General features: G+C 42.7%; 1 protein-coding gene across 2 annotated transcripts in view; it reads left to right on the top strand.

Moving 5' to 3' along the window:
* The first annotated feature begins 2,115 nt into the window (after window positions 1–2,115).
* The window catches only part of VGLL4 (vestigial like family member 4), a 184,520-nt gene continuing 162,472 nt past the window's right edge, over window positions 2,116–24,163 (top strand). Inside the window, exons 1-2 of one of the 2 annotated variants that reach the window (XM_037802058.1) lie at window positions 2,116–2,323; window positions 23,848–23,924. In XM_037802058.1, coding sequence (XP_037657986.1) covers window positions 23,861–23,924 — 64 coding nt within the window. In that variant the 5' untranslated portion in view covers window positions 2,116–2,323; window positions 23,848–23,860. Of the gene's footprint in view, window positions 2,324–3,392; window positions 3,412–23,847; window positions 23,925–24,163 lie in introns of those variants that run through there. The other variant, XM_037802067.1, reaches the window with a different exon arrangement.

The raw sequence follows: 24,163 nt of genomic DNA, 5'->3' as shown, positions 1-24,163 counted from the left end.
TCTCCTTTTGAGGTAACCATTCCTTTACCTCTTCTTTGTGGGTATGTGTACTCCTAAAATTATTTTTTATTTTATTTTTTCACATTATAAATAGGGTCTTCTGCTGTATATAATCTTAGGAAGCTTACTTTTTATACTTAATATGGTGATGATTCATCCACAATATTGCAGATTGCTGTAGGTTACTGGTGTAGACTGCCATATAATATTCCATTATGCGAACATCCTACTGTGTCTTAATAGGTTCTAGTTCCAGTTCTTGTCCACCTGTATCTTCAGAGCAACCCCTCTTTTTCTGAGGTTAACTAGAGTGTGTTTCTCTTCCTCACAAATAAAACAGCCAAACTAAGTCACACTAATGCTGACGTCAGGGTGATAGTGAGATTAATCCTTGGAAAGGTCAAAGACTTGTCACATTCATGAGAAAAGGGCCTATGTTCCCATGATTTATCTCAAGAGTAAGGTTTGCTCTGAGCAGTGATGGAAATTAAAGAGGCAGCTTTAAGACCTCCTGACTGACCCAAAATGGAAATCATTTAGCGGCACCCAAATGGTAGAGTTGTTGTAAAGATCAAATGAGATAATGTTAAGTGAGAACACTTTGTGGACCCTACAGCTGTTTTATAAACATGCAGTTGTATTATTATTGTTATCATTGTTTATTTGCATTACCTGGGCAAATTCATTTTCCTATCCTGCCATGACTGGGGTGGGTATCTTTGTATAACGTGGACCAACAGTATTGGATTTAAAGCAGTACTGGGTTTAAAGCAGAATTGGATTTACTTGCTGGATTTAAGGCAGGGAGATGTGACTGTTCATTGAAGACCTCTGCAGAGTTCTCAATCCCTGCAAGGGCTCTTCCAAGTAAGAATTATCTCTGTTTCACAGATGAGGAAACTGAGGCTTGATAATTGATCATTAAGACCTCTAACTAAAAGAGGTGGAGTTCGGATTCAAATCCAGGTCTGTCTGAATCCAAAGCCCTTTTTCTGTCTTGCCACACCTCCTGGAGTCTGACCAAGCAGTCTGTACTCTTTCATCATTCTGTGTCCTAATTTGGCAGGAAGAAAATCGCCTATTTCTGATCTTTTTCCAGGATTTCTCTTGTCCCAGTTGGAGACCAATGATGAACTAAAACAGAGCCTAACTATAATATCTTTGGGAAGCCTGGGGCCTTCCCAGCTTTAATCTGTGAATTTTGATCTGGAAACCAGGAAACAAGGGGCTCTGTTGAGGATGATTGTCACTGGGGTTGCCCCATCTGCAGTGTCCCAGCGTGGACTGGAGGAAAGTCCATTTCACAAGAGGCCAGAAGACCTGGGTTCTGGTTCAGGCAACATTCCTGCCCACTTCAGTTAAACCATTTTAATCTCACTGTGAAACGGAAAGATTCACACCTGTCCTCTGCACCTAACTGGGGTTCAGATCAAACGAGATGATGTGCAGTGACTTGCAATGATCGGATGAGATAATAACGGGAAAACAGTTGGAAAACAGGAAAGCGTTTTACCCCCAGCACTAATGTAAGCTGGTCTTTTTACGGTTATCATCTTTCCCTTTCAGCAGAACCCTCTCCCAGGGAAAGCCTTAGAGTAGGAGCTCCTAATAACTGCCGAGGTTTGAGAACAGCCAGAAGGCAAGCAACATGATGCCATTTAAAGCAAACCAGAGGAAGTCCAGGCTCTGACTATTTATTTTATGAAGTTAGAGGCTGGATACGTTAAGCAAATGTTTTCTTAATTGTGGCAGTATGAGAAAACAATGGGGGCAAGGGCTGCCGGGGATGGGGGCAGTTTCAGGCTCCAGCCCTCCACCCCCGACCGCCAAATCTCCAGAGAATGACAGGAAAATATTAAAGACAGGCCTTTTCTTTTCCTGATCACATGTCTGCACTGCTGCTGTAATAACTACATGCACCAATTAGAAATGTTTCACCTCCTCCGTTCTGCTCCTCCCCGCGCACATTTCAGAGCAGACGGGTTGCGGACTTCAGGAGTTTGCCAAACACAGCAAACACCCGTGTATGAGCGGCTGATGAGGACTCCTTCCACCCCGTCCTTCCTCCCTCCCTTCTTTGCTCCCTCCCTACCAACTGTTTTGATTTACCAGGACTTCCTCCTCCGAGCGAGGGAGGGGGAGGAAAAGACGCCGCGGAGTGCCTGGAGTGTGAGCGCGTGTGTGCGCGCGCGAAGTGGAGCGTAAAATGCTGTAATGGGAGGAAGCCGAGCCGCGTCTGAGCGCCCTGAACTGCAGCGGCCGTTCTGATCGCAGAGGCACCTGAGCACACACCTCCCCGAACGACTGCGACCTGACCCTTCAGGTACGTGTGGCCGCCGGCCTCTCTGGGCAGTGTGGCTTGGGCGTGTGTGGGTAACAAGAGGGTGAGGCAGTGCCCCAGGTGGGCGCCCCGTGGAGCGTGGAGACCAGGGAGACGAGAGGCACCCGTGTGTGCCGCATGCCGGGGTGAGAGCTGGGTGCTAACGCCGACCCCGGGGCGCCTGTGTATTGCACGCCCTTGCTCGGGCTGCTTCGCGAGCAGGTGTGGGTGCGAGGCCGGGACCCGGGCGAGTCTAGAAGAGAAAAGGGCAGTGGAGGTGGCGCGGCTCTGCCTTGAACGCCCTGGATGTTGACCGGCTGCCTGTGGCGGTTAGGGGGTGGCAGGTCGGATGGGCACGGGGTATGGCTCCGTCGTGGACCTCGGGGGCACACGTGCATTGTCCACCGGGTGCGTGAGCCTACTGTGTGCGCGTAGGGAGCGTACCTGGCCCACAGCCGGCACCTGGGCACGCACGAAATGTTCCCTTGCGTTTGCACGTGTGCCCCGAAGGTGGTTCGCACTGGCTGCGCGCCGCGGGTCTGGACGCGTGGGGAGATGCCGGGTACACACAGACTGCTGGGGCTCCCCTCGCCCCCCCAGGGCCGCGCGTCCTCTGATGGGCCGCGCCGGAAGCACCGGGCCCTCCTGGAACAGGGACTGGCTCGGCGCGTCCACACCGGCCAGGTAGGTGCGAGCTGACGCCGGGCGTGCGGCGGGGGAGGGGAGAGGAGCCTCTCCCGGCGGCAGCGAGGCCCCGCCCCCTGCCTCCCTCAGGGCTCACCTGGGCTCGGGCTCACCTGGGCTCGGCCCCACCTGGACGGGGCGTGCCCGGGGGGCGTGTCCAGAGGCGGGGCGGGCCTGGCGGAGCCCGCGGGAGAGCGAGCGGGCGGCGCCTCATTCCAAGGATTCTTCGTGCTCCCGCGCTCGCGTCCGCCGCGGAGCCAGCCCAGCGCGCGCCGCCCGAGTGTGCGGGTGCGTGACGGGGAGTCGATGCGGGAGCGCGCCTGGCCGGCCCCCGCCCCTTCGGTCACGCCCCCGCCCCCCGCAGGGCCCGGCTGGCCCGAGACCCGAGCTCCGGGAGCCACCCCGGGGTGAGTGCAGGAGAGCGGGACGGAGCGGGCTGGACGGTGCCAGGGACCCCCGTGCTGGGCGAGGGCCGGGCCTGCGGGAAACCCAGGGGTGGGGGTGACGCGGAGCTGGATCGAGGGCAGCCTCCTGAGGGAGGGGTAGTTTAGGAGGATCCTGGTGTGAGCAGAAGTCCCTGGACACCGGGAGGGAGAGATCTGGCTCCTGGAGGGGTCCCAAGTGTGGGGGTGTCCTGGGGGTCGGAGGTGCGGGGCCTGCAAAGGTCTTGGCCAGATGCCAGGGAAGACTGCGCTGCGGGATGTGGGGGAGGGAATTGAGGATCGGCAGCTGGGACGGGATCTCTTTCCTCTTCATATACTTCCTGCCCCCTCCCCAAAAACAAAACTGCCCACTCTTCCTGCACCATGACCAGGCCTGGCCGAAAAGCAAAAGTCTTTTCCTTTTCTGTTTTGCTTAAAGTCTCCTTTGATTCATCACACTGAAGCATTTAAATGTCTTACGTTAGGATGACAGTACTTGCTGGAGCTATTAAGTCTTTATGTGCTTCCCTGGCATGTGATCGTCTGTGTAAGCGAGATGGTTTAAAAAAAAAATCGGTTTCACTTTGATCCTGGGTGCTGTGTGTTGGCTAGTTGTATTTCCTTCTCTGTGTTTAATAAGAACCAGCAGCCTTGGGGCGGGGTTGGGGGGGGTGGGGACGAGGAGGTTCCTCTAGTTATCAGCAGCTGATTACCCCTCGATTTTAAAGGTAGCATTTTCCAAGTGGTAGGGTTTTAACATCGTTTTCTAAACCCAAGCCCTAGCTTGACTAAAAAGAGGTCTCACATGTGTTTCCTCTGAACGTTCAAAGACAAAAGCAGTAAACGTTAATTTTCCTACTAGGATTAGGAGGTGAGTTTTGCGTGCTGTTTTAGCATACAAACTTTGACTTATCGATCTAGTCTCTCTAGTCCATAGATGTGTAATACTCCTTGTTTCTGGCTTGAAGCTCTTGAACAGTCTGTGCAGGGTGGTGAGGGGAGTGTAGAGAGAGCTTTGAGTTCTGGGGCACTGAGGCTCTACTTGGGGTGTGATCTTGGGACAAGTTATTTAACATCTCTAAATCTCAGGGTTCTAATTTTAAATGATGGGTTGAGAAATAGTTTCCTCACAGGTTGGTTGTCTTATACTCAAACGTTTCTGTCTTCCGTGCATTTCCTATTACATCTGGCTAAAAAGTCACTCCTCCACCATGGAAATGATGTAAACCGCTCAATTTGTTGTTTAGCTTCGGCAAAATTTTAATCCTGGGCTGATTTGCCCTGCCATCGTCCCCCTCCCCCCCCCCCACACACATCTGGGCAGCCTGCCTTTGCAGTTGGAAGGGAATGCAAACTAATTTTTATGTTGACCCAAACACAATACAATTAAGAAGATAATTCTGCTATAAATAACCATGGCCTACATTCCAAAACTGTGAATGTTGTGGTTAAAAACAGTTCTGGCTTATTTTTTCTGGAGACCTGAGTTCAAGTTCTGCCTCTGGCATTTTACAAGGTTGTAACTAGAAAAAGTTACTTACGCTTAAACTTTGAGTTTTACTTTCCTCAGTAGGTGATAATGTCTGTTCCAATACATTACAGAGCTTCAGGACCTACAGGAAATAATGTGCTTTGAAAAGTATTTTCTGTTATGTCATTTATAAAAGTCTATGATGATTTGAACAAGTGACACATAGTTGCCCACACTTCCTCCAACTGATTTGGAACTGTCACTTTACCTTAAGATTTTAACACTTTACAGACATGATAATTATGAAGCTAGAACTTTCACTTTGAAATGTTCTGTGTGATAAGGAAGATTTCTGAAATGGGAAATTCCTTTTAACTCTTTGTGGAGTCAGCCTTGTTACTGGCCTCTGGTGCTTGCCGAAACAAATCCAAAGAAGATTTCACTTTGGTATCTCTTTTATTGCTTTTTGGATTGTTTTGCTTTGCAACTTTTAATTTGCCTTCACAAAATAATAAATAGAATAGCAATAATGAAAGTTGTTTTGCAACTTTGTATATGACTGTATAAAATATTAAAAGTTGTAAGTTCAGGAGGCAAAAGTCAAATGAATGGGAAAATTTAAATATAAATAAAATGATGACACTGGTGAGTTTAACTTAACAAGTCATCTCTTTATTGCCTGTATTAGATAGGAGGCTGAAGCTGTGAGAAGCAGGTGAAAAGTTTTTTTCTGTTAACAAGTCTCAGAAGGGAGCCTTTCTAAAGTTAATGAAGTCTATGTTTGGGAGCTTAATATAGCAGAGTAAAGAGAATGGTGCTAATAAGTTTGTAGCCCATATTTAAAAAAAAAAAATAACAAAACTTTGAAACTGGGCTGCCAAATCTTAATGGTACCTTCTGCCAAGTTGGAAAAGGAAGGACAGTGCGCTAGAGATACCAAAACCAGGGAAAAAAAATCTTTCTGTCTACCTGGAATACAGTATAATAGCTCTTTTGCAAAGGAGGAAAACCTTGTAAATGCATGTTCTCAGGTTTGATAACCATGCGCTTACTAATGCCATGCTTTGAGTGCTACCTGATGTATGTCTCATGAGTTAGAAGAGTTTATCCTTTACTAGGTTGACAGTTGAGATTTTGGGACAATGAAGAGTTAGACTTGGAGTATTGAGGAAGTTTGCCAAGTTGGGCCTTGATGCAAGTTCATGTCTCTTATTCTTTGGGGGTAATAGTTCCCTGAGGGGACATGGCACCCCAATACTTGTGAATAGGAAATTCTAAGTATCCTAATAAAAAATACTCAGAGTAAACCAAACATGCCAAGGAATTTCTCATTTCATATGCAGCACCGTATGAGGCCAAGGCCTTGAGAATGAAGAGGTGAATTCATAATAACCTAAATATGAGAAAGAAAAGGATAGCTAATTTTTATGTGGGCTAACAACAATGTAGGAAAATGGTGGGAATTAGTAGTCTACTCAACAAGTCCATACTTGAATTTTTTTTCCCTCCTTAGACAAATTTCCTCCATAGATATGTTGACTTTGTTGCTGATGGAAGTTTTTTGGTTTTGTTTTTAAGTTTTTTTTCTTTTATTAAATAACTTAAGCTAAATAACAGAGTCATTGTGGGCCTCCCATACAACTACTTTCCAGGTAGCACTTTAGGGAGTTGGGTGAGTGAGCAAGTGAGAATTTTGCTCCAGGCTTGTATATAGGTTGTGCAATATGTAATAACATACATTTGGTCTTGCAGTTTTAAGCCAATATAGATGACCTTCAACTGGCACATGATTAACTTTTATACATTCTGTGCATTTGCAGCTTGCATTTGTTTTAATTTGCTAGGCTGCCGAGAGCAACTACCATAAAATGGGTGGGCTTTTAGCAATGGGAATTTATTAGTTTTCAGGCTTACAGTTCTGAGGCCATGAAAAATGTCCAAATCAGGCATCATCAGGATGATGTCTTCTTCCTGAAGGCTGGCTGCCGGCAATCCAGGACTCCTCTGACACATGACAAGGCACATGCAGCGTCTGGCTGGTTTCTCCCTTCTCTTAGGGTTTTGTTGCTTTTAGATTCTTCCTTCTGTGGCTTTCTCTCTCTTTGTCTGAATTTCATTCTCTTATTAATTAGTAGTCCAGTAAGGGGATTGAGACCCATCCTGAATGAGGTGGGTCACATCTTAAGTTAAGATCCTACTCACCAAAGGTCCTATCAATGGGTCCACATCCACGGGAATGGATTAACTTTAAGAGCATACTTTTCTGGGGTACATACAGCTTCAAACCATATCACTGCATCCTCTGGACCTCAAAAAGACATGTTCTTTCCATGTGAATTCCTTTACAATATCCCAAAAGCCTTAAATCATTTATTTATTTATTTAAAATAGTTTTGTTGAGGGATATTCACATACCCTACAGTCATCCACACTGTACAATCAGTAATTCACAGTACCATCATATAGTTGTGCATTCATCACCAGAATCAATTTTTGAAGATTTTCCTTATTCCAAAAGAAATAAAAATAAAAGTAAAAAAAAAAAACCACTTTAAACATTACATGCCCCCCATCCCACCCTATTTTTCATTTAGTTTTTGTCCCCATTTTTCTACTAATCTGTCCACACACTGAATAAAGGGAGTGTGAGCCACAAGGTTTTCACAATCACACCGTCACCCCATGTAAGCTACATAGTTATACAATCATCTTCAAGAATCAAGGCTGTGAGTTTGACAGTTTCAGGAATTTCCTTCTAGCTATTATAATACACTAAAAACTAAAGAGAAATATCTATAAAGCACATAAGAATGCCCTCCAGGGTAACCTCTCGACTCCATTTGAGATCTCTCAGCCACTGAAAATTTATTTTGTTTCATGTTGTTTCCCCCTTTTGGTGAAGATTTTCTCAGTCCCACTATGCCAGGTCCAGGCTCATCCCCAGGAGTCATGTCCCATGTTGCCAGGGAGATTTATACCCCTGGGAGTCATGTCCCACTTGGGGGGAGGGCAGTGAGTTCACCTCTGTGTGGGCTGGGGGGAGGGGGCAGCACATCTGAGCAACAAAGGGGTCTCTGGGGGAGACTCTTAGGCAAAATTATAAGTAGGTTTAGACTCTCCTTTGCAGTAACAAGCTTCATAAGGGCAAGCCCCAAGATTTAGGACTCATCCTACTAAATTGTTAGTCCTCTAAATTTGTGAGATTATCATTAATAACCCAGGTGAGGAAGTCCAACATTTCTGCATTTTTCCCCAGTTCCTCAGGGGGGCCCTGCAAATATATTTTTATTTTCTGCTGAAATTACTTTGGGATGTATTGGGATTTCACACTAACCTGTACAAACCTGCTAGATCTCACTTCTTATTTAAAGTTCCATGTAATTATGGTATTTGAATAAACTGACTAAATAAATTATTTAGTGTACTGCAGAAAATATAGATCCTGCACCAAATAAGCATCTCTTCCCTTGGTCTCACACAGATGTTGAAGCTTTAAAACAGTCACTATCGTCCTTTACCCTTTGGCCTGATTTGCCTTAGTCCTAACCAGATCCTCTTCATTCATATCTCTAATTGAAGTCTAGACCCATTTTCAGCCTTTTTTTTTTTTTTTTTTTTTTTTTAACAGTTGCTGTATGAAGCAATACTGACATTCATAGCTGCCAAGCTCTAGCTCTTAGTTTTAGGTGTCACACAGATACCCAAAGTTCTAGAGCCCGACCAGGTTATATACAAAGAGCTCAGCATCTCAGAATTTAGAGATAACCATTACAACTCAGGAATAGATGTGACTGCTGTAAGAGCTTACAGTCTAGGGACCATTACAATGAGCATTCCCCTGATAAACTGTGCTCTAAAATTCAAGTCACAGAGTTTACACATTGTAGTTAGTACATATTAGTGAGGCATTATAATGTTTATCTTTTCGTTTCTGGCATACTTCACTCAAAATGCTGTCTTAGTTGCGTGTGTCACACTTCATTTCTTCTTGCAGCTGCTCAATATTCCATTCTATGCATACACCACAGTTCACCATTCTGTTTGTCAGATGATGTACCCTTAGACCACCTTCACCCATTGCACATTGTGAATACTGCCGCCATAAACACCAGTGTGCCAATGTCCATTAGGGTCCCTGTTCTCAGATCTTCCAAGTATATATCCCATAATGAGGTTGCAAGACCTTATGGTACCTCCCTACTTAGCTTCTTGTGGAACCATCACACTGTCCTCCAGATAGGCTACGTCATTCTACTTCCCCACCAAAAGTAAATAGGTGTATCCCTCTCTCCATGTTTTCTCCAGCACTTGTATCCCTGTTTGTATTTTTCCCTGCAATTTTATAGAGATATATTCACATACCATACAATCATACACAGTGTACAGTCAGTTGTTCACAGTATCATCATGCAGTTGTGTATTCATCACCACAATCAGCACCTGAACATAATCATTACACCAAAAAAAATTTTTTTAAGAATTAAAAAAAGATTAAAAAAATTAAAATACCATACAAAACAATATAATAAGATCAGACAACAACACTACAAAGAATCCCATATCCCTCCCTTATACCCCTCTCTCATAGACATTTAGCTTTGGTATAATACCTTTGTTACATTTAATGGCAGCATATTACATTGTTACTGTTAGCCATAGACTCCAGTTTGCTTTGATTATATTTTTCCCCCAATACCATCCCTTTTTTCAACATCTTGCAAGGTTGACATTCATCTGTTCTCCCACATGTAAAAACATTTTTATATTTGTACATTTAGTCACAAACCTTGACCACTCTAGTTTTCACTAAGTTACAAAGTCCCAGTCTTTATCGCCTATCTTTCCTTCTGGTGTCATACATGCCCCTAGCCCTCCTCTTTCAGTTTTACCCATGGACATCTTTGTTCAGTGTACTTACAATATTGTGCTACCATCACACAGTATTATGCTATCCATTTCTGGATGAAGACTATCAATCCTGTTGAACATTCCAGTTGGCATTGACACATTCATTATTTCTGTGTAAGGCCTCATCGGAAGTACCTTTAGCATCCCTATTTCTACCAACAGTCTCTTCAAAGCAATCTGGGCCTTTTCCAACAAGCACCTCACAGTTCTTCCTGCCTCTGCTCATTTACCAGCTATAAAGCTGTTTTAACAGTTTTGGTATTTACAATAGCAGCACCCCACTTCCCTGGTACCAAAATCTGCTTTAGTTTGCTAGGATGCCAAAAGCAAGTACCATAAAATGAGTTGCCTTTTAGCAATGGGAATTGATTAGCTTACAAGCCTACTGTTCTGAGGCCACGAAAATGTCCAAATCAAAGCATCATGAAGACAGTACCTTCTTCCTGAAGACCGGCTGCCGGGGATCCTGGACCCCTCTGTCACATGGCCAGGCACATGGCGGCGTCTGCTGATCTCTCCTGTCTCTTCTGGGTTTTGTCACTTGCAGCTTCTGGCTTTTGTGGCTTTCTCTTTCTTTGTCTGAATTTCATTCTCTTATGAAGGACTCTAGTAAGAGGATTAAGACCACCCTGAACAAGGTGGGTCACATCTTAAGATCTACTCACCGAAAGATCCTACTTACAATGGGTCCACACCTACAGGAATGGATTAACCTTGAGAACATACTTTTCTGGGGTCCATTCAGCTTCAAACCATCACTACCTTGATTCTACACTCTATTATAATAACTAGTGATTTTGAGTTATTGCATTAAGGCACTGTCTGCCAGCTCCCGTTTCTAGGAGCTGGCTTCTTATCCTTCTACAGGGCCTGGGCCACTTTAGTGTCAGACTGTCTAAAATGGTTGAGTTGAGCATCCATTCAGGAGTCTCCATCTAGACTGGTAATCCTTACCCAGCCCAAGCTAATTGCAGTCTCTCTCTCTGTTAGGGAGATGGGGGGTAGAGACAAGTAGGAGGCAGAGCTTAATTGATGGTGGGTACCTGAAGTTACCTTGTTCCTGATCCCTAAAGAGTCTGCTTTGGAGGATGAGATTGAGGGCTGCCAACCTACTGACCTGCCACCTGCAGAGGTTTTGCTGGAGGGTAACACCTGTACCAATTTACCAACAACTTTAGTTTTCCAGGACAGTGGAAGGGCTGCCAAGAGAACTGGTTCTCATTCTGGGGCTTATGCTTGAGTTTGGCAAGTGCCTGAAAGAAGTTTTTCATGTTTCTGAGCATGTTCTTGTTCAGGCTTACTTTAGAAACTACCAAGTTATTGCCTGATATATATCTCAAAGTGTAGAGGAAAGAGCCCAAGACTAGAAGTCTGGACTTGGTGCTGGTAGAAGTTTTTTGTTCTCTTGGATAACTTAAGTTAGATTACTGTGGTTCACTCCAAAAGTGAAAAATAGCACTGGATAGGGAGTCAGGAGACTTGGATTCTAGTCTTGGCTTCTTTGGGAAGTCGCTTAAATTCTTGGTGCCTTGGTTGTACATCTATCAAGGAAGAAGAATAATCATATTTGGCCATTTGTATAATGAGACTCAAATGAGGTCATTTTTGTGAATGTGTTTTGAAAAAGTATGTGCTATACCACTGTAAGATGGTGGTGGTATTAGAGTGATAGCATATATTTCTCACTTTAGTTTACAAGGTATTTTCAGGTATATCATTTAATCCACATGTCAAGCTTGTGACCATATGAAACAGGCATGTGGATAATGCTATTACTATTATCTTTAGGTGAAATGATGGACCCTTAAAATTAGTGTTAAGCCTTTAGATCCAAGCTGAGGACGTAGTAGGCTTCCAGTGATTAATTGTTGATTAAATGAATCAAAGTATTAAAGTAGGGCTCAACCTTAGATTTTCTGATGTGAAATTCCTGGCTCTGTTGATTTAACAGATGGTAAAATGTGAGAAGAAAAAAGAATTATGCAAATGAAAGCTATTTTTAACAAGAAGAACAGAGAGGGATGGTCTGAGAATTGGATGTTAACTGGAAGAATGTGTGTTGCAGGAAGTTAGTGGGGCATCAATTGGACATACTTGTGGAGAAGTGTGGTGGTTTAAAAGTGTTATGTACTCCAGAAAGCCATGCTCTTTTAATCCAGTCTTGTGGGTACAAACTTATTGTGTGTGGGATCTTTTGATTAGGTTGTTTCCATGGTGATGTGATCTAGCCCATTCAAGATGGGTCTTAGTTTACTGGAGTCCGTAAGAGAGCTGGGGTGTGTGTGTGGGGGGGGGGGGGGGCAGGCGTGCGTGCGTGTGCACACTTAGAGCTGTCACAGACCCAGGTGTTTGGAGATTTGGAGATGCTAAGCTAAGAGACGAAATCCAGAGTTTGCCCTGGAGAAGCTAAGTGAGAACCCACAGAAGCTTTGGAAGAACCCCTCCATGAGAAAGAAGCAAGGACTCACAGTTGCTGAGAGAGAGAGAAGCTAAGACAGAAGCCTGGAGACATCTTGTAGAAAGCCATTTTGAAACCAGAAACTGGGAGAGGAAGGACTAGCACACATCACCATGTGCTTTTCCATGTGACAGAGAAATGCCAGATGCCATCAGCCTTTCCTTAGAGAAGATATCTACCTCTTGATGCCTTCATTTGGACACTTTCATGGGCTTAGAACTGTAAATTTGAGAACTAATAAACCTCCATTGTAAAAGCCTGTCCATTTCTGGTATATTGCATTTTGGCAGCGTTAGCAAACTGGAACAAGAGGAAACAGCAAGGAGGAAGTTGAGGCATGTCTGAAGCTCTGCCTGCATATGGGCACCCGAATCAGGTGATGATTTAGTCCAATTTTTCATTTCAGCTACTTTTATCCCTAAGACTGACAGCCACATCACCATTGTGATCCACGTTGGGTATAAGTAGCTCAAGGTCAAGAAGTTTCCTTTTCCTTTTCTCTAATGTCTGTATGTAATGTTATATAGAAACAGGAGCTACCAGGTGTGCCAGTTTGAATGTATTATGTCCCCCAAAACACCATTATCTTTGATTTAATCTTGTGTGGCAGATGTATCAGTGTTGATTAAATTGTAATTCTTTGAGTGTTTCTGTGGAGATACACCCCATCCAACTGTGGATGATAACTCTGATTGGATAATTTCCATGGAGGTGTGGCACTGCCCATTCAACATGGGCTTTGATTAGTTTGCTAGAGCGCTATATAAGCTCAAACAGAAGGAGTGAACTTGCTACAGCCAAGACGGACACTTTGAAGACCGCATAGAAGCTGAGAGAGTAGCTGCAGATGAGAGAAAGTTTGAAGATGGCCGTTGAAAGCAGACTCTTGCTTCGGAGAAGCTAAGAGAGTACAAATGCCCCAAGAGCAATTAAGAGTGACATTTTGGAGAGGAACTGTAGCCAAGAGAGGAACTTCCTGAGAGAAAGCCATTTTGAAACCAGAACTTGGAGCAGACGCCAGCCACGTGCTTTCCCAGCTAACAGAGGTTTTCCGGACACCATTGGCCATCCTCCAGTGAAGGTACCCAATTGTTGATGCATTACCTTGGACACTTTATAGCCTTAAGACTGTAACTTTGTAACCAAATAAACCCCCTTTATAAAAGCCAATCCATTTCTGGTATTTTGCGAAAAGGCAGGATTAGCAAACTAGAGCATCCAGTGAATGCCTTTCAATTTGTGGTGGCGCAAAGGAACAGACAGCCCATGCTATGGTGTGATAGTTCAGATGGGTAGGCTTGTCCTCCCATTGCACTTTCTTAGTCGGGCAGAGTTGGGTTACCCAGGAAGTGGTTCTGATGCAGGGGATAGAGTGTGGGCTCGGGATGGAATGGGACCAGCAGGAATTAGAGCCCACTTAAAAGTTTGCATCTGGAAGTTGGAGATGCCATTGGATGTCCCAGGATTGGAATGTCTTCCTGTTTCTGACTTTTGGCCAAATAAAGAACATGGCTAGAGCATCAGGAGGGTTGAATATGATTCCCTCCACTCAGTAGTTTTTACTCTCTGCCAGGAAAGGTGCTCCATTATTTCCTACCCCTTTTCTAACTTGTGCTCTAGTTGGCCCCTGTTATGGGAAGGGTCCTACTAGTGAGGCAAACATGCTGCTGGAGCTTGCACCTTGGAAATCTCCTTGGAACACTTGGGATTCCATTCCCTTGCTTCAATAAAACAATCTAATGCACCCCATCATTGTCTTACCAAGACAGACGCTCTTGTTCTCTTGCTGATCAAAAAGGGACAGTTCTTTGTGGAAGGCTCTAATTTATATCTGAGCTTGTCATCAGCATGGAATGCTCCTAAGTTTTAGTAGCTTTAGAATTGATAACTATTATTTCCTAATTCTCAACCATAAGCATTTTGGGAGAGCATATTATTTGGGGATAATGGAATCTCAGGAAAGGAATGTGGGCCAGCAGAGAAAATACATGACCACTGCTTGATAAAACATCCATAATAGAATAGACATCCTGTTTCTGCTGAGTTATAAAGGTGAATGTATAGATTCCAGAAATGGGTTTGCAAAAGACCCTTCCGATGCACTTAGTCTTTTTCCAGAACGACATTCCTCTCACTTTGATGGTGTTATTATGTTTCAGGTATCAGCAGCTAAAGGAATTATATTTTTGGTTATCACTGTTGTTGTAACCATCACAATTTTTTGGGTGCTGCCTCGGGATCCATCTGACTTTGGCTAAGCCTCTCGACTCCACACTGACCTTTCACCTAGTTACTAAGCAGCTTTCCAGCCCTGGGGCATAAGCTCCCCCAGTGCTCAAACCCATGTCTGTAGCCACCAGCCACACACCTCACCGAAAACCCACAGTGAGTCCCAAATGATAAACTGACCTTCCCCACTGCCCTCAGACCCCCACTCCCTTTTTGCTTTTCACGCGTGTTTGTTTTAAACTAACTTGTCCTTGACTCCCTCTGGAAATCTACTACCCTCCACTCCCGGACCACACTAGAGGCACAAGCCCATGGGTCCCTCTTGCTCTGCTTGTTTTCTGCCCACCTGCTGTTGAGCCACTAGAGCTGATAGCGCTTCTGGTTGAGTCCTCTTTCTCCACACCCACACCCCCATCCGCACCTGTGGGTAACACACTCTCTCTTCTCATGCATTACAGCCTCAGTTTCCCATTTTGTTGCACCTGACCCCACCCAGACTCAAATTTAAAATCCAACTTAATCCAATTTGGAACTGTATTATAATGTAAAAATCATCACAGAAATAAGATATTATTAGGAGGTACTCAGACTTGTTTTCCAAATTCTCTGTGGTCGTCTTTTATGAAAAGTAGCAGATAATTTGTGATTCATAAAGCATGTAAAATAAACCAGATCTGGTCACTCCTCTGCTTAAAAACATTTAATGGCTTTTCATTGCCCTTAGAATAAAATCTCAATTTCATCATCTCCTACAAGGCAAGCATTTTCTGGCCCTTGTCTGCCTCCCCAACTTCACCTTGTGCTTTGCTCACAACACTTTAGTTGTCCTGGGCTTCTTCCACCTTGACAAGTCAGTGTTTTTTGTCTCAAGTTTCTTGCACATGCTTTGTTCCCTGCCCACTACCCCTTCTTCTCTGCACATGGCTAATTCCTCATGTCCTTTAGGTCTCAGTTTCCCTTCATCTCTTCTGGAAAGTCTTCCCAGACCACTCCATCTAATGTAACTGTTAATGCCCTGCCATTTTTCAATACATTTACCATCATATGCTATTTATTTAGTACAGGTGCATATGTTTTGACAAATGTTTTAATACATAGAAAGCTCATTCACTTCTCATAACACCCTATGAGGGAGGTGATATTAAAATCCCTATTTTACAGATGAGGAAACAGGCACCCAGGGGTAGTCACCTCTTAGGGTCAGGAATAGCTGAACCTGATTCAAACTCAGGCATACTGGCCGGATTCCAAGATCACCCCCTTCAATTAGCAGTATGCTAATTTCCCTCAATGTAGTGTGACCCGCTGTCACATACTGCAATCAGAGTTTTTTTTTTTTTTTTTTTTCCCTCCCACATCATTAATATATTTTAATGGGCCTGTTGGGTTGTGGATATTGTACAAGATGTAAAATTCAGAAGACTTTTAAAAATATTTTATTGCTGTTATCTTCCACATTTATTTACTTTGTGCTTTGTTAGCTAGATGTTGCCTTATCTCCCCACCTGTATTACTGGACTAGATGCTCTTGTCCTGCTCTCACACCTGGTTCCTACAGGAAGCCTTCACTTCACCCCCTCAAGTCAAACCACCTACACAAAACTTGTAAACTGAAATGCTGCTTATACCATGTGGTGGTTTGGAGCTGGATGTACCTGGAAAAACATGTTCTTAAAGTTACTCCGTTCCTTTGGGTGTGAACTTGTGGTCAGCAGGACCTTTCAATGAGGTGACTTCAGTGAAGGTGTGGCCCACCTCAGTCAGGATGGGTCTTAATCGTATTACTGGAGTCCTTTATAAGAAAAAGAAATTCAGACACAGGGAGAGAGAGAAAGTCAGAGGAAGCAAGAGATTGGACATTGAGGGAAGCCAGAAGAGAAGGGAGAGACCAGGAGATGCTGCCATGTGCCTTGCCATGTGACAGAGGAGCCAAGGAAGGCCAGCAGCCACCTCAGAATGCCACAGTCTTCAGGAAGAAAGCATCACCTTGATGACACCCTGATGTGGACTTTTAGCCTCCAAACCATAAGCTAATAAATTCCCATTGTTTAAGCCAACCGATTCATGGCATTTGCTAGAGCAGCTAAGGAACTAAACACACTGTTCCAGTTTGCTAATGCTGCCAAATGCAAAACACCAGAAATGGATTGGCTTTTATGAAAGGGGGTTTATTTGGTTACACAGTTACAGTCTTAAGGCCATAAAGTGTCCAAGGTAACACATCAGTAATTGGGTACCTTCACTGGAGGATGGCCAATGGCATCCAGAAAACCTCTGTTATCTGGGAAGGCATGTGGCTGGCATCTGCTCCAAAGTTCTGGGTTCAAATGGCTTTCTCCCAAGGACGTTCCTCTCTAGGCTGCAGTTCCTCAAAAATGTCACTCTCAGTTGCACTTGGGATATTTGTCCTCTCTCAGCTTCTCTGAAGCAAGAGTCTGCTTTCAGCAGCCGTCTTCAAACTGTCTCTCATTTGCAGCTCCTGTGCTTTCTTCAAAGTGTCCCTCTTGGCTGTAGCAGCTTGCTCCTTCTGTCTGATCTTATATAGTGCTCCAGTAATTTAATTCAGACCCACCCAATGGGCAGGCCAACACCTCCACGGAAACTATCCAATCAGAGTCATCACCCACAGTTGGGTAGGGCGCATCTCCATGGAAACACTCAAAGAATTTCAATCTAATTAACACTGATAGGTCTGCCCACAAGAGATTACATCAAAGATAATGGCATTTGGGGGACATAATGCATTTCAAACTGACACACACACCATGTGACCTTCCTGCTCAGGGGCAGTGCTGCCTGTTGTCCTACTCCCCTAAGTGTGAACCTGCCAGGCTAGCCTTTGGCTCTCTCTTAAATCCACCCACATCATGCTCACTCAAACTTAACTTTTGCTGCTTCCTAACATGGGTTCTCAATTTTAACCGGGCTGGTTTCAGTCTCTCCCAGGTATTCATTCTTGCCACCATGTATTTCCTCAGACCGTTGACCTAACACGACTATATTGAATGTCTTAGTTTCCTGGCTGCTAAAAACAAACACCATATATGAGTTGGCTTTACCACAGGAATTTTTTGGGTCATGGTTTCAGAGGCTAGAAGGCTCGCTTCCTCCTAGGGTTGGTATCTTCTGACTGGTTGGCAATCTTTGGGGGTTCCTAGGCTTTTCTGGTGACTTCTTTCTCTTCCACATTCTGTTGACTTCCAGATTCTGGCTGTTCCCTTGGCTACTCTTTCTCTGTCTGATTTCCTTTGCTTGTAATGACTTAAGCAATATTGGATTGAGGCCACACTCATTCAATTTGGGCACGCCTTAACTAATAACATCTTTAAAGGTCCTGTTCACACATGGATTCACACATTTAGGACCAGGGGTTGGGACCTGAACATGCCTTTTATGGAGAACACAATTCAGTCCCCAATATGGGGATAAGACTGGGACCTTGCACTCCGGGAAATACATGGACGGACAGTGTGATCCAGGTAACTAAATGAGGTCAAAGAGGAAAGTGATACCTGGGGGAGAGAAACAAGTAAGGAAACCTTTGAGGTGGCCTTTTGAATCTCTCACACACATACCACAAATCAAACCAAAAAAAAAAAAAAAAAAAAGGTGTGCACATGATAAATATTTAGCCAACACCATCTGTCTTCTTTTATCACACAATACACATTTTAGTTTTAAAATTATATTTTGTCTTTTGTTGTCCTCTTTTTAATTTTGTTTATTATTATCCTGTCCCATATATTTTAGTTTTGTGAGTGAGATTGCAACTCCTTGAAAACAGGGATCATATCTTCTATTTCTCTTCAATCTCTCCCGAGAACTTTGCTGAACTCAGAATAATTATGTAATAAAAATTCATTGGCTTCACTAATTAGGTTACAGTAGATGGCAGGTGCCTTGTAGATGAACCTTAAACACCTAATCTCCTATCTACCTACTTTGAACATAAGTTTCTTGGCAGTTTAGATTTCATACTATCTGAATAAACCTGAATATCTAATCTATGATGCTAGAAATCTGGGTCTGCTTCTCCTCTGTTCCATTTGACGGTTTTTTACTTTGATATTTTAGCACTTTGCTTCTATGCCTAGTTTGTACAACTCAAGGCATGTGCTCATATGTAAACATTTGGGTTTAGAGTTTTGAAAGCATGGTCCTTCAACTTTTTTGGAAATTAAGGAATTATGAATCTAAATGCTGAATCGTGGAGTAGAATGCTTATCAGCATTTACTTAAGCAAAATCAGAATACTTTAAACCTTAATATTGCCTGAACAAGAAACTGGCTTGGGTAAAGAGACGATAGTCAAATTCTTGGGTAGTACTCAACCTTGGCCTGTCAGCCTGTTCCAATCCTTTCTTACTTTTCTATGTTTTTGAACAAGTTCACAAATCCTTACGCTCAGGAGATGATCTCTATTTTTTAAAAAATATTTTTATTGTGAAATATATATACAGAAAAGTGATAACTTTCAAAATACAGTTTAACAAGTAGATATAGAGCAAATGTCAACGAATGTTATGGGTTATAGTTCCACCATTTCAGTTATTTCCTTCTAGCTGTTCTAATACCCTAGAGACAAAAAAAAATTATATAAATATTCAGTATTTGTAATCCTTCGTTAAATCCTATCTTGTCTGTTGCTGCCCCTCGCTCTTGTTTGCTCACTGTCTCAGTCTTCAGGGATATCTGGACAGTGACCACCCTAACTTGTTCATATTGGAAAGGGGTGTTGACGTTATGGTGAAGGTGGCTGCGTCTGGTTGATGTTCTTGAAGAGGCTGTTGTCTCTGGGTTTTGAGACTTATCTAGCATAGGAACATTCTGGAGGATTTAAGTTTCTGAAAAATAAACTTAGTGAGTGAAACCTTTATGGAGTCTCAGATAGGGACCTGGGTATTGTTTAGGATTTTCAGGACTGCTGTTGATTTGGGCTTGACATACTGTGGCCATTTGGAATATCTCGCTGACACTTGCATAAGAGTAGCCTCCAGGATAGTCTCTTGACTCTATTTGAAATCTCTTAGCCACTGAAACCTTATTTTGTTACCTTTCTTTTTCCCCTTTTGGTCAAGAAGGCATTCTCAATCCCTCAGCGATGCCAGGGCCACGCTCATTCCTGGGAGTTGTGTCACATGTCACCAGGGAGACTCACTCCTCTGGGAGTCATGTCTCACATAGCGTGGAGGGTAATGAATTTATTTGCAGAGTTGGGCTTGGAGAGAGAAAGCCCACATCTGCGCAACAAAAGAGGTTCTCTGAAAGTGACTCTTAGTCACAAGCATAGATAGGCTTAGCCTCCCCTTTACAGCCATAAGTTTCACAAGAGCAAGCCTCAAGATCGAGGGCTTAACTTATTAAGTAGAGGGTTCCTGATTTATGTAACACATATTCTGTCCAAGATAAACAAACAATGTCTCATATAATCTTCACTTGTACAGTCATCATCACTCTGAATTTTAAACAATTAACCCAAAATACTCCAAAACTGTTATCACCCCCTAATTATTTATCCCTAGTATTTCTGTGATATCAGTAAGATATTCCTATTTACTATAGTCCATAGTGTGTGATAGGTCTTTTTTCCCATAATCAACTCTATTGTTAACTCTTTGTACCTGTTCTTACCTTAGAAGTAGATCCTGCAAGCACTAATCTATATTTGCAGTGCTAACCTGTGAGATACATGCCTTTAAACAACCCCTTTTTGTCATGTTGGCCTTCAGTATGGCACTGATACTTAATAATCCCATTAACAAAGTTCCAGTGGACCCCTGCCCATTCCTATACCTTTAAGTTCACCCTTATTATCATGTCTGTACATATTAAGTAATCGGTCCCTCTTCACTAGCTTCTGTCTATCTCTAGGACCCCTATATTCTACATTTTAAGATGCTGATTTTACATTATTCAGGGAGTTCATATTAGTGATAACATATAATGTCTGTCCTTTGTGTCTGTCTGATGTCACTCAGCATTATGTCCTCAAGTTTCATCCATGTTGTCGTGTGCTTCAGGACTTCATTCCTTCTTACTGCTGACTGTGATAGTCCATGGTATGTATAGACCACACTTTGTTCATCCATCCATCAGTTGATGGATACTTGGTTTGTTTCCATCCGTTGGCAATTGTGAATAATGCCACTATGAACATTGGTGTGCAAATGTCTGTTCATGTCACTGCTTTCAGAGATGATCTCTATTTTGTAAAGAAGATTAAGAATGTGAATCTCATTAGTTTTTCTCTCTTTGAGCTCTGTTTTTACTCATCCCACCTTCTCTTCTTTCTGAGGAAGAAGTAATTTACCTATTGGTTTATGACATCATTGGTTTTTGACCCTCCTCCCACATCTGGAGGTCTTTCAAGCTCAGTCAGTGCTCTCTTTGAGGTTTTCTTTCATCTTTTAACCCTCAGTAACTTCCCCTTGTCCTCTCACAGTATCTTTCCAATTGTCCCTCCTCTCTTTAACTTTCCAAGCCCCACTTCATTCTCCACACTGTTGCAAGAATAATTCTAGAACATATCTATGAGCAAGTTATTTCTCTGCTCAGAGATTTCAGTGACTCATTAACGCAAACAGAAGCAAGTCTAAATCCCTTCACGGCGCCCAGACCTTCCATGCCTGCAGTCCTTTCCCAGTCTAAATTTCCACCCTTGTCTCCTACTTCCAAGCCTCATTTTATTCTTGTGTTCTAGCTGATCTGGGCAGCTTCTTCTTCAATAATTTATGTCCTGTTCTTCTTTCGAGTCAGTCTTCAAAGGCTCAGCTGAAATCTCTCCACAAAGCCTTTCAGAATTCATCTGTATTTCTATAGAATTTTGTTTGTAGCACTGTTTTGACACTTAGCAATATATATACATACATATGTGTGTGTGTGTGTATATATATATATATATAAATAAAATAAAAGTTGGCATTTTAATCATTTTTAAGTTTAGAATTCATTGGCATTGATTGTATTCACAATGTTGTGCCACCATCACCCCATTCATTACCTAGACATTTCCATCACGGCAAACAGAAACTCTTTACCCGTTGCTCCCTATTCCTCCGACCCCAGCCCCTGGTAACTTTCTGTTTCCATGAATTTGCCTGTTCTAGATGTCATATAAGTAAAAATCTTATAATATTTGTCCTTTTGTACCTGGCTTGTTTCACTCAACATGGTGACATCAAGGCTCATCCCCATTGTAGCTTTTATCAGAACTTCATTCCTTTCTTAGGGCTGAATAATATTCCATTGTGTATATATATATATATATACCACATTTTATTTATCCATTCATTGGCTGATTGACCCTTGGGGTTGTGTCCATCTCTTGGCTTTTGTGAATAATACTGCTATGAACATTGGTATGCAAGTATCTGTTGGAATCCCTGCTTTCAATTTTTGGAGACATATACCCAGCAATGAAATTTCTACACTTAGCACATTTTGCCCTAATCCAGGATTTCCCCAAGTGGTCCTAAGAGATGTTTCAGGTTAAAAGAGTGGCCGATGAAGGGTGAGAGTTTCTGTGTATATATAAGAGCCACCCCCACTGCTGCCCTTGCCCCCTGCACAAGGTATAGCAGTATAATAAAGACACAGAAAAAAAAAACAAACTTCTTAACTTTGTTTAATCCAGTTTCCCCCAACACAATTTTTTTTTTTTTTTTTTTTTTTTTTTTTTTTTTAGCAAAACGTGAACATGCAGGGCAAAACACTTGGGGAAAACGCTGCCTTAAACTAGATTTCTTGTAGAGGTGTCTGCTGTACCAGATGGAAAACTCATTGAAGGCAATGACTACTCTTTGTTCATTCTCTCCCCCTTAGTGCTTAATAGATATTTAATGTTTCTTGAATGAAATCATACTGCAAGATCAAGCATTGATGCTTCTTTGTAGGCCTGAGCTATGAATATTATAAGGAAAAAAACTGGTCTGCCAATATCATGGGTCACACAAACAGTAAATGTTAAAGAATGCTGAATAAATGCTGGGTGTCTCTAAGGCAGTGAAGGTGCTTTTCTCATTTGTTGACCTTATAGTGCACATGTGTTTTCCCAATGATAGTGTGTGTGTGTTTAAATAATCTGGAAGAGGGCAACTGGGCCTGGTTTTCTAGGGCTTTCCACCATCTTTAAATATTTTTCAGTTTTTCCTTTTATGGGTATGCTGTAATTTAGAAAAACAGAATCACAAATGAAATTCCAAGCTTGTTTAAAACATGGCACTAGATAAGTTGGTGGAGGTGGTAGTTTTGGTTTCCTGGGCTGCTGAAGCAAACACCATGAAATCGGTTGGGTTAAACAATGGGAATTTATTTGCTTATGGTTTTGAGGCTGAAAGAGAGTCCAAATAAAGGCGTCAAGGCAGTGCTTTCTCCCCAAAGACTGGTGTTCTGGGGCTGGTGAGCTTTGGTCCTTAGCCTGTCACATGGCAATGCACATGGAGGCATCTCCTGGTCTCTCCCTTCTCTTTCAGGTTCTCTTTCAGTTTCTTGCTTCCTGTGGCTCTCTCTCTCTCTGTCTGAATTTCATTCTCTTATAAAGGTTTCCAGTAATAGGATTAGGAGCCATCCTATTTGAGGTGGGTCACACCTTAACTGATGTCACCTCATCAGAAGGTCCTACGTACAATGGGTTTGCACCCACAGGAATGGATTAGATTTAAGAATATATTTTTCCGGGGTACACACAGCTTCAAACCACCAAGGTGTTGAAGATCGTAAAAGTAGAGTACAAATGTGACATTTTAAATAAAAGTTTCTACTGGTCAGTACCATTTAACTCACAAGTGGAATTCACTCAAACCTTTTCACAAGTACTTTGCATAAATTAAGCTACACCTACACCGTCATCCAGAATTCCTCTCCACTGTGGATGGGACTAGGATAACTTCTCAGCCAAGGAGGTGAAAGAACAGAATGGTTCATTCTTAACCATTTCTGTTGAAAACTAATAAATGAACAACAAAAACCTCAGTCTGGTAGCAGGGCTATGTTCATACAGCAATCTTAGTCCCGAAAATTTTTTTATTGGGTATGTCTGTACAGGCGTATTATGCCCACATGTAAACATTTATAAGCCCAAATAACATAAGCATGAATATTCCCAATATCTCATTTTTTTAGTTCTGATATGAGTGATTCCTGGAATAGGCAAAGTTTAATGAACAGACTGGAATTTAACCCATTTTATCTATTCCTGAACCCTTGTGTTTCTTTGCAGAATGGGAAGAATTTCATCCTTGGAAGAATGACTTGCATTTGGGGAGGGACTGGGGAATAATTCTGTTAGGAACTAGAATTCTAGAAGAGACTTTCAAATTATGTTAAAAAAATTTTTTTTTATTTCCTTTTTTTTTAGGCTCTAACCAGGAATGGAGACTCCATTGGATGTTTTGTCAAGGGCAGCATCTCTGGTGCATGCTGATGATGAAAAACGTAAGTCAGGAATTGATTTTAAGTGCTTTTTACCTATACCCCCTTGTCTCCTGCACTACAGTAAAAGCATGTGTCTATCTACATGGTTTTGTGGATATATGCTGTTAATTGTGGTTGTTTTCCTGAGAGGTGACAGCTTGACATCCTCAATGTTATTTTTCAAGTGTCAGAAAATTTAAGTATTTTAAATGTTATTGTTCCAGTTTGCTATGCTGCCTTTTCGCAAAATACCAGAAATG

Source organism: Choloepus didactylus, chromosome 1, assembly GCF_015220235.1.
Source record: "Choloepus didactylus isolate mChoDid1 chromosome 1, mChoDid1.pri, whole genome shotgun sequence".
Lineage (NCBI taxonomy): Eukaryota > Metazoa > Chordata > Mammalia > Pilosa > Megalonychidae > Choloepus > Choloepus didactylus.
This window is presented reverse-complemented; position numbering and strand designations above follow the sequence as displayed.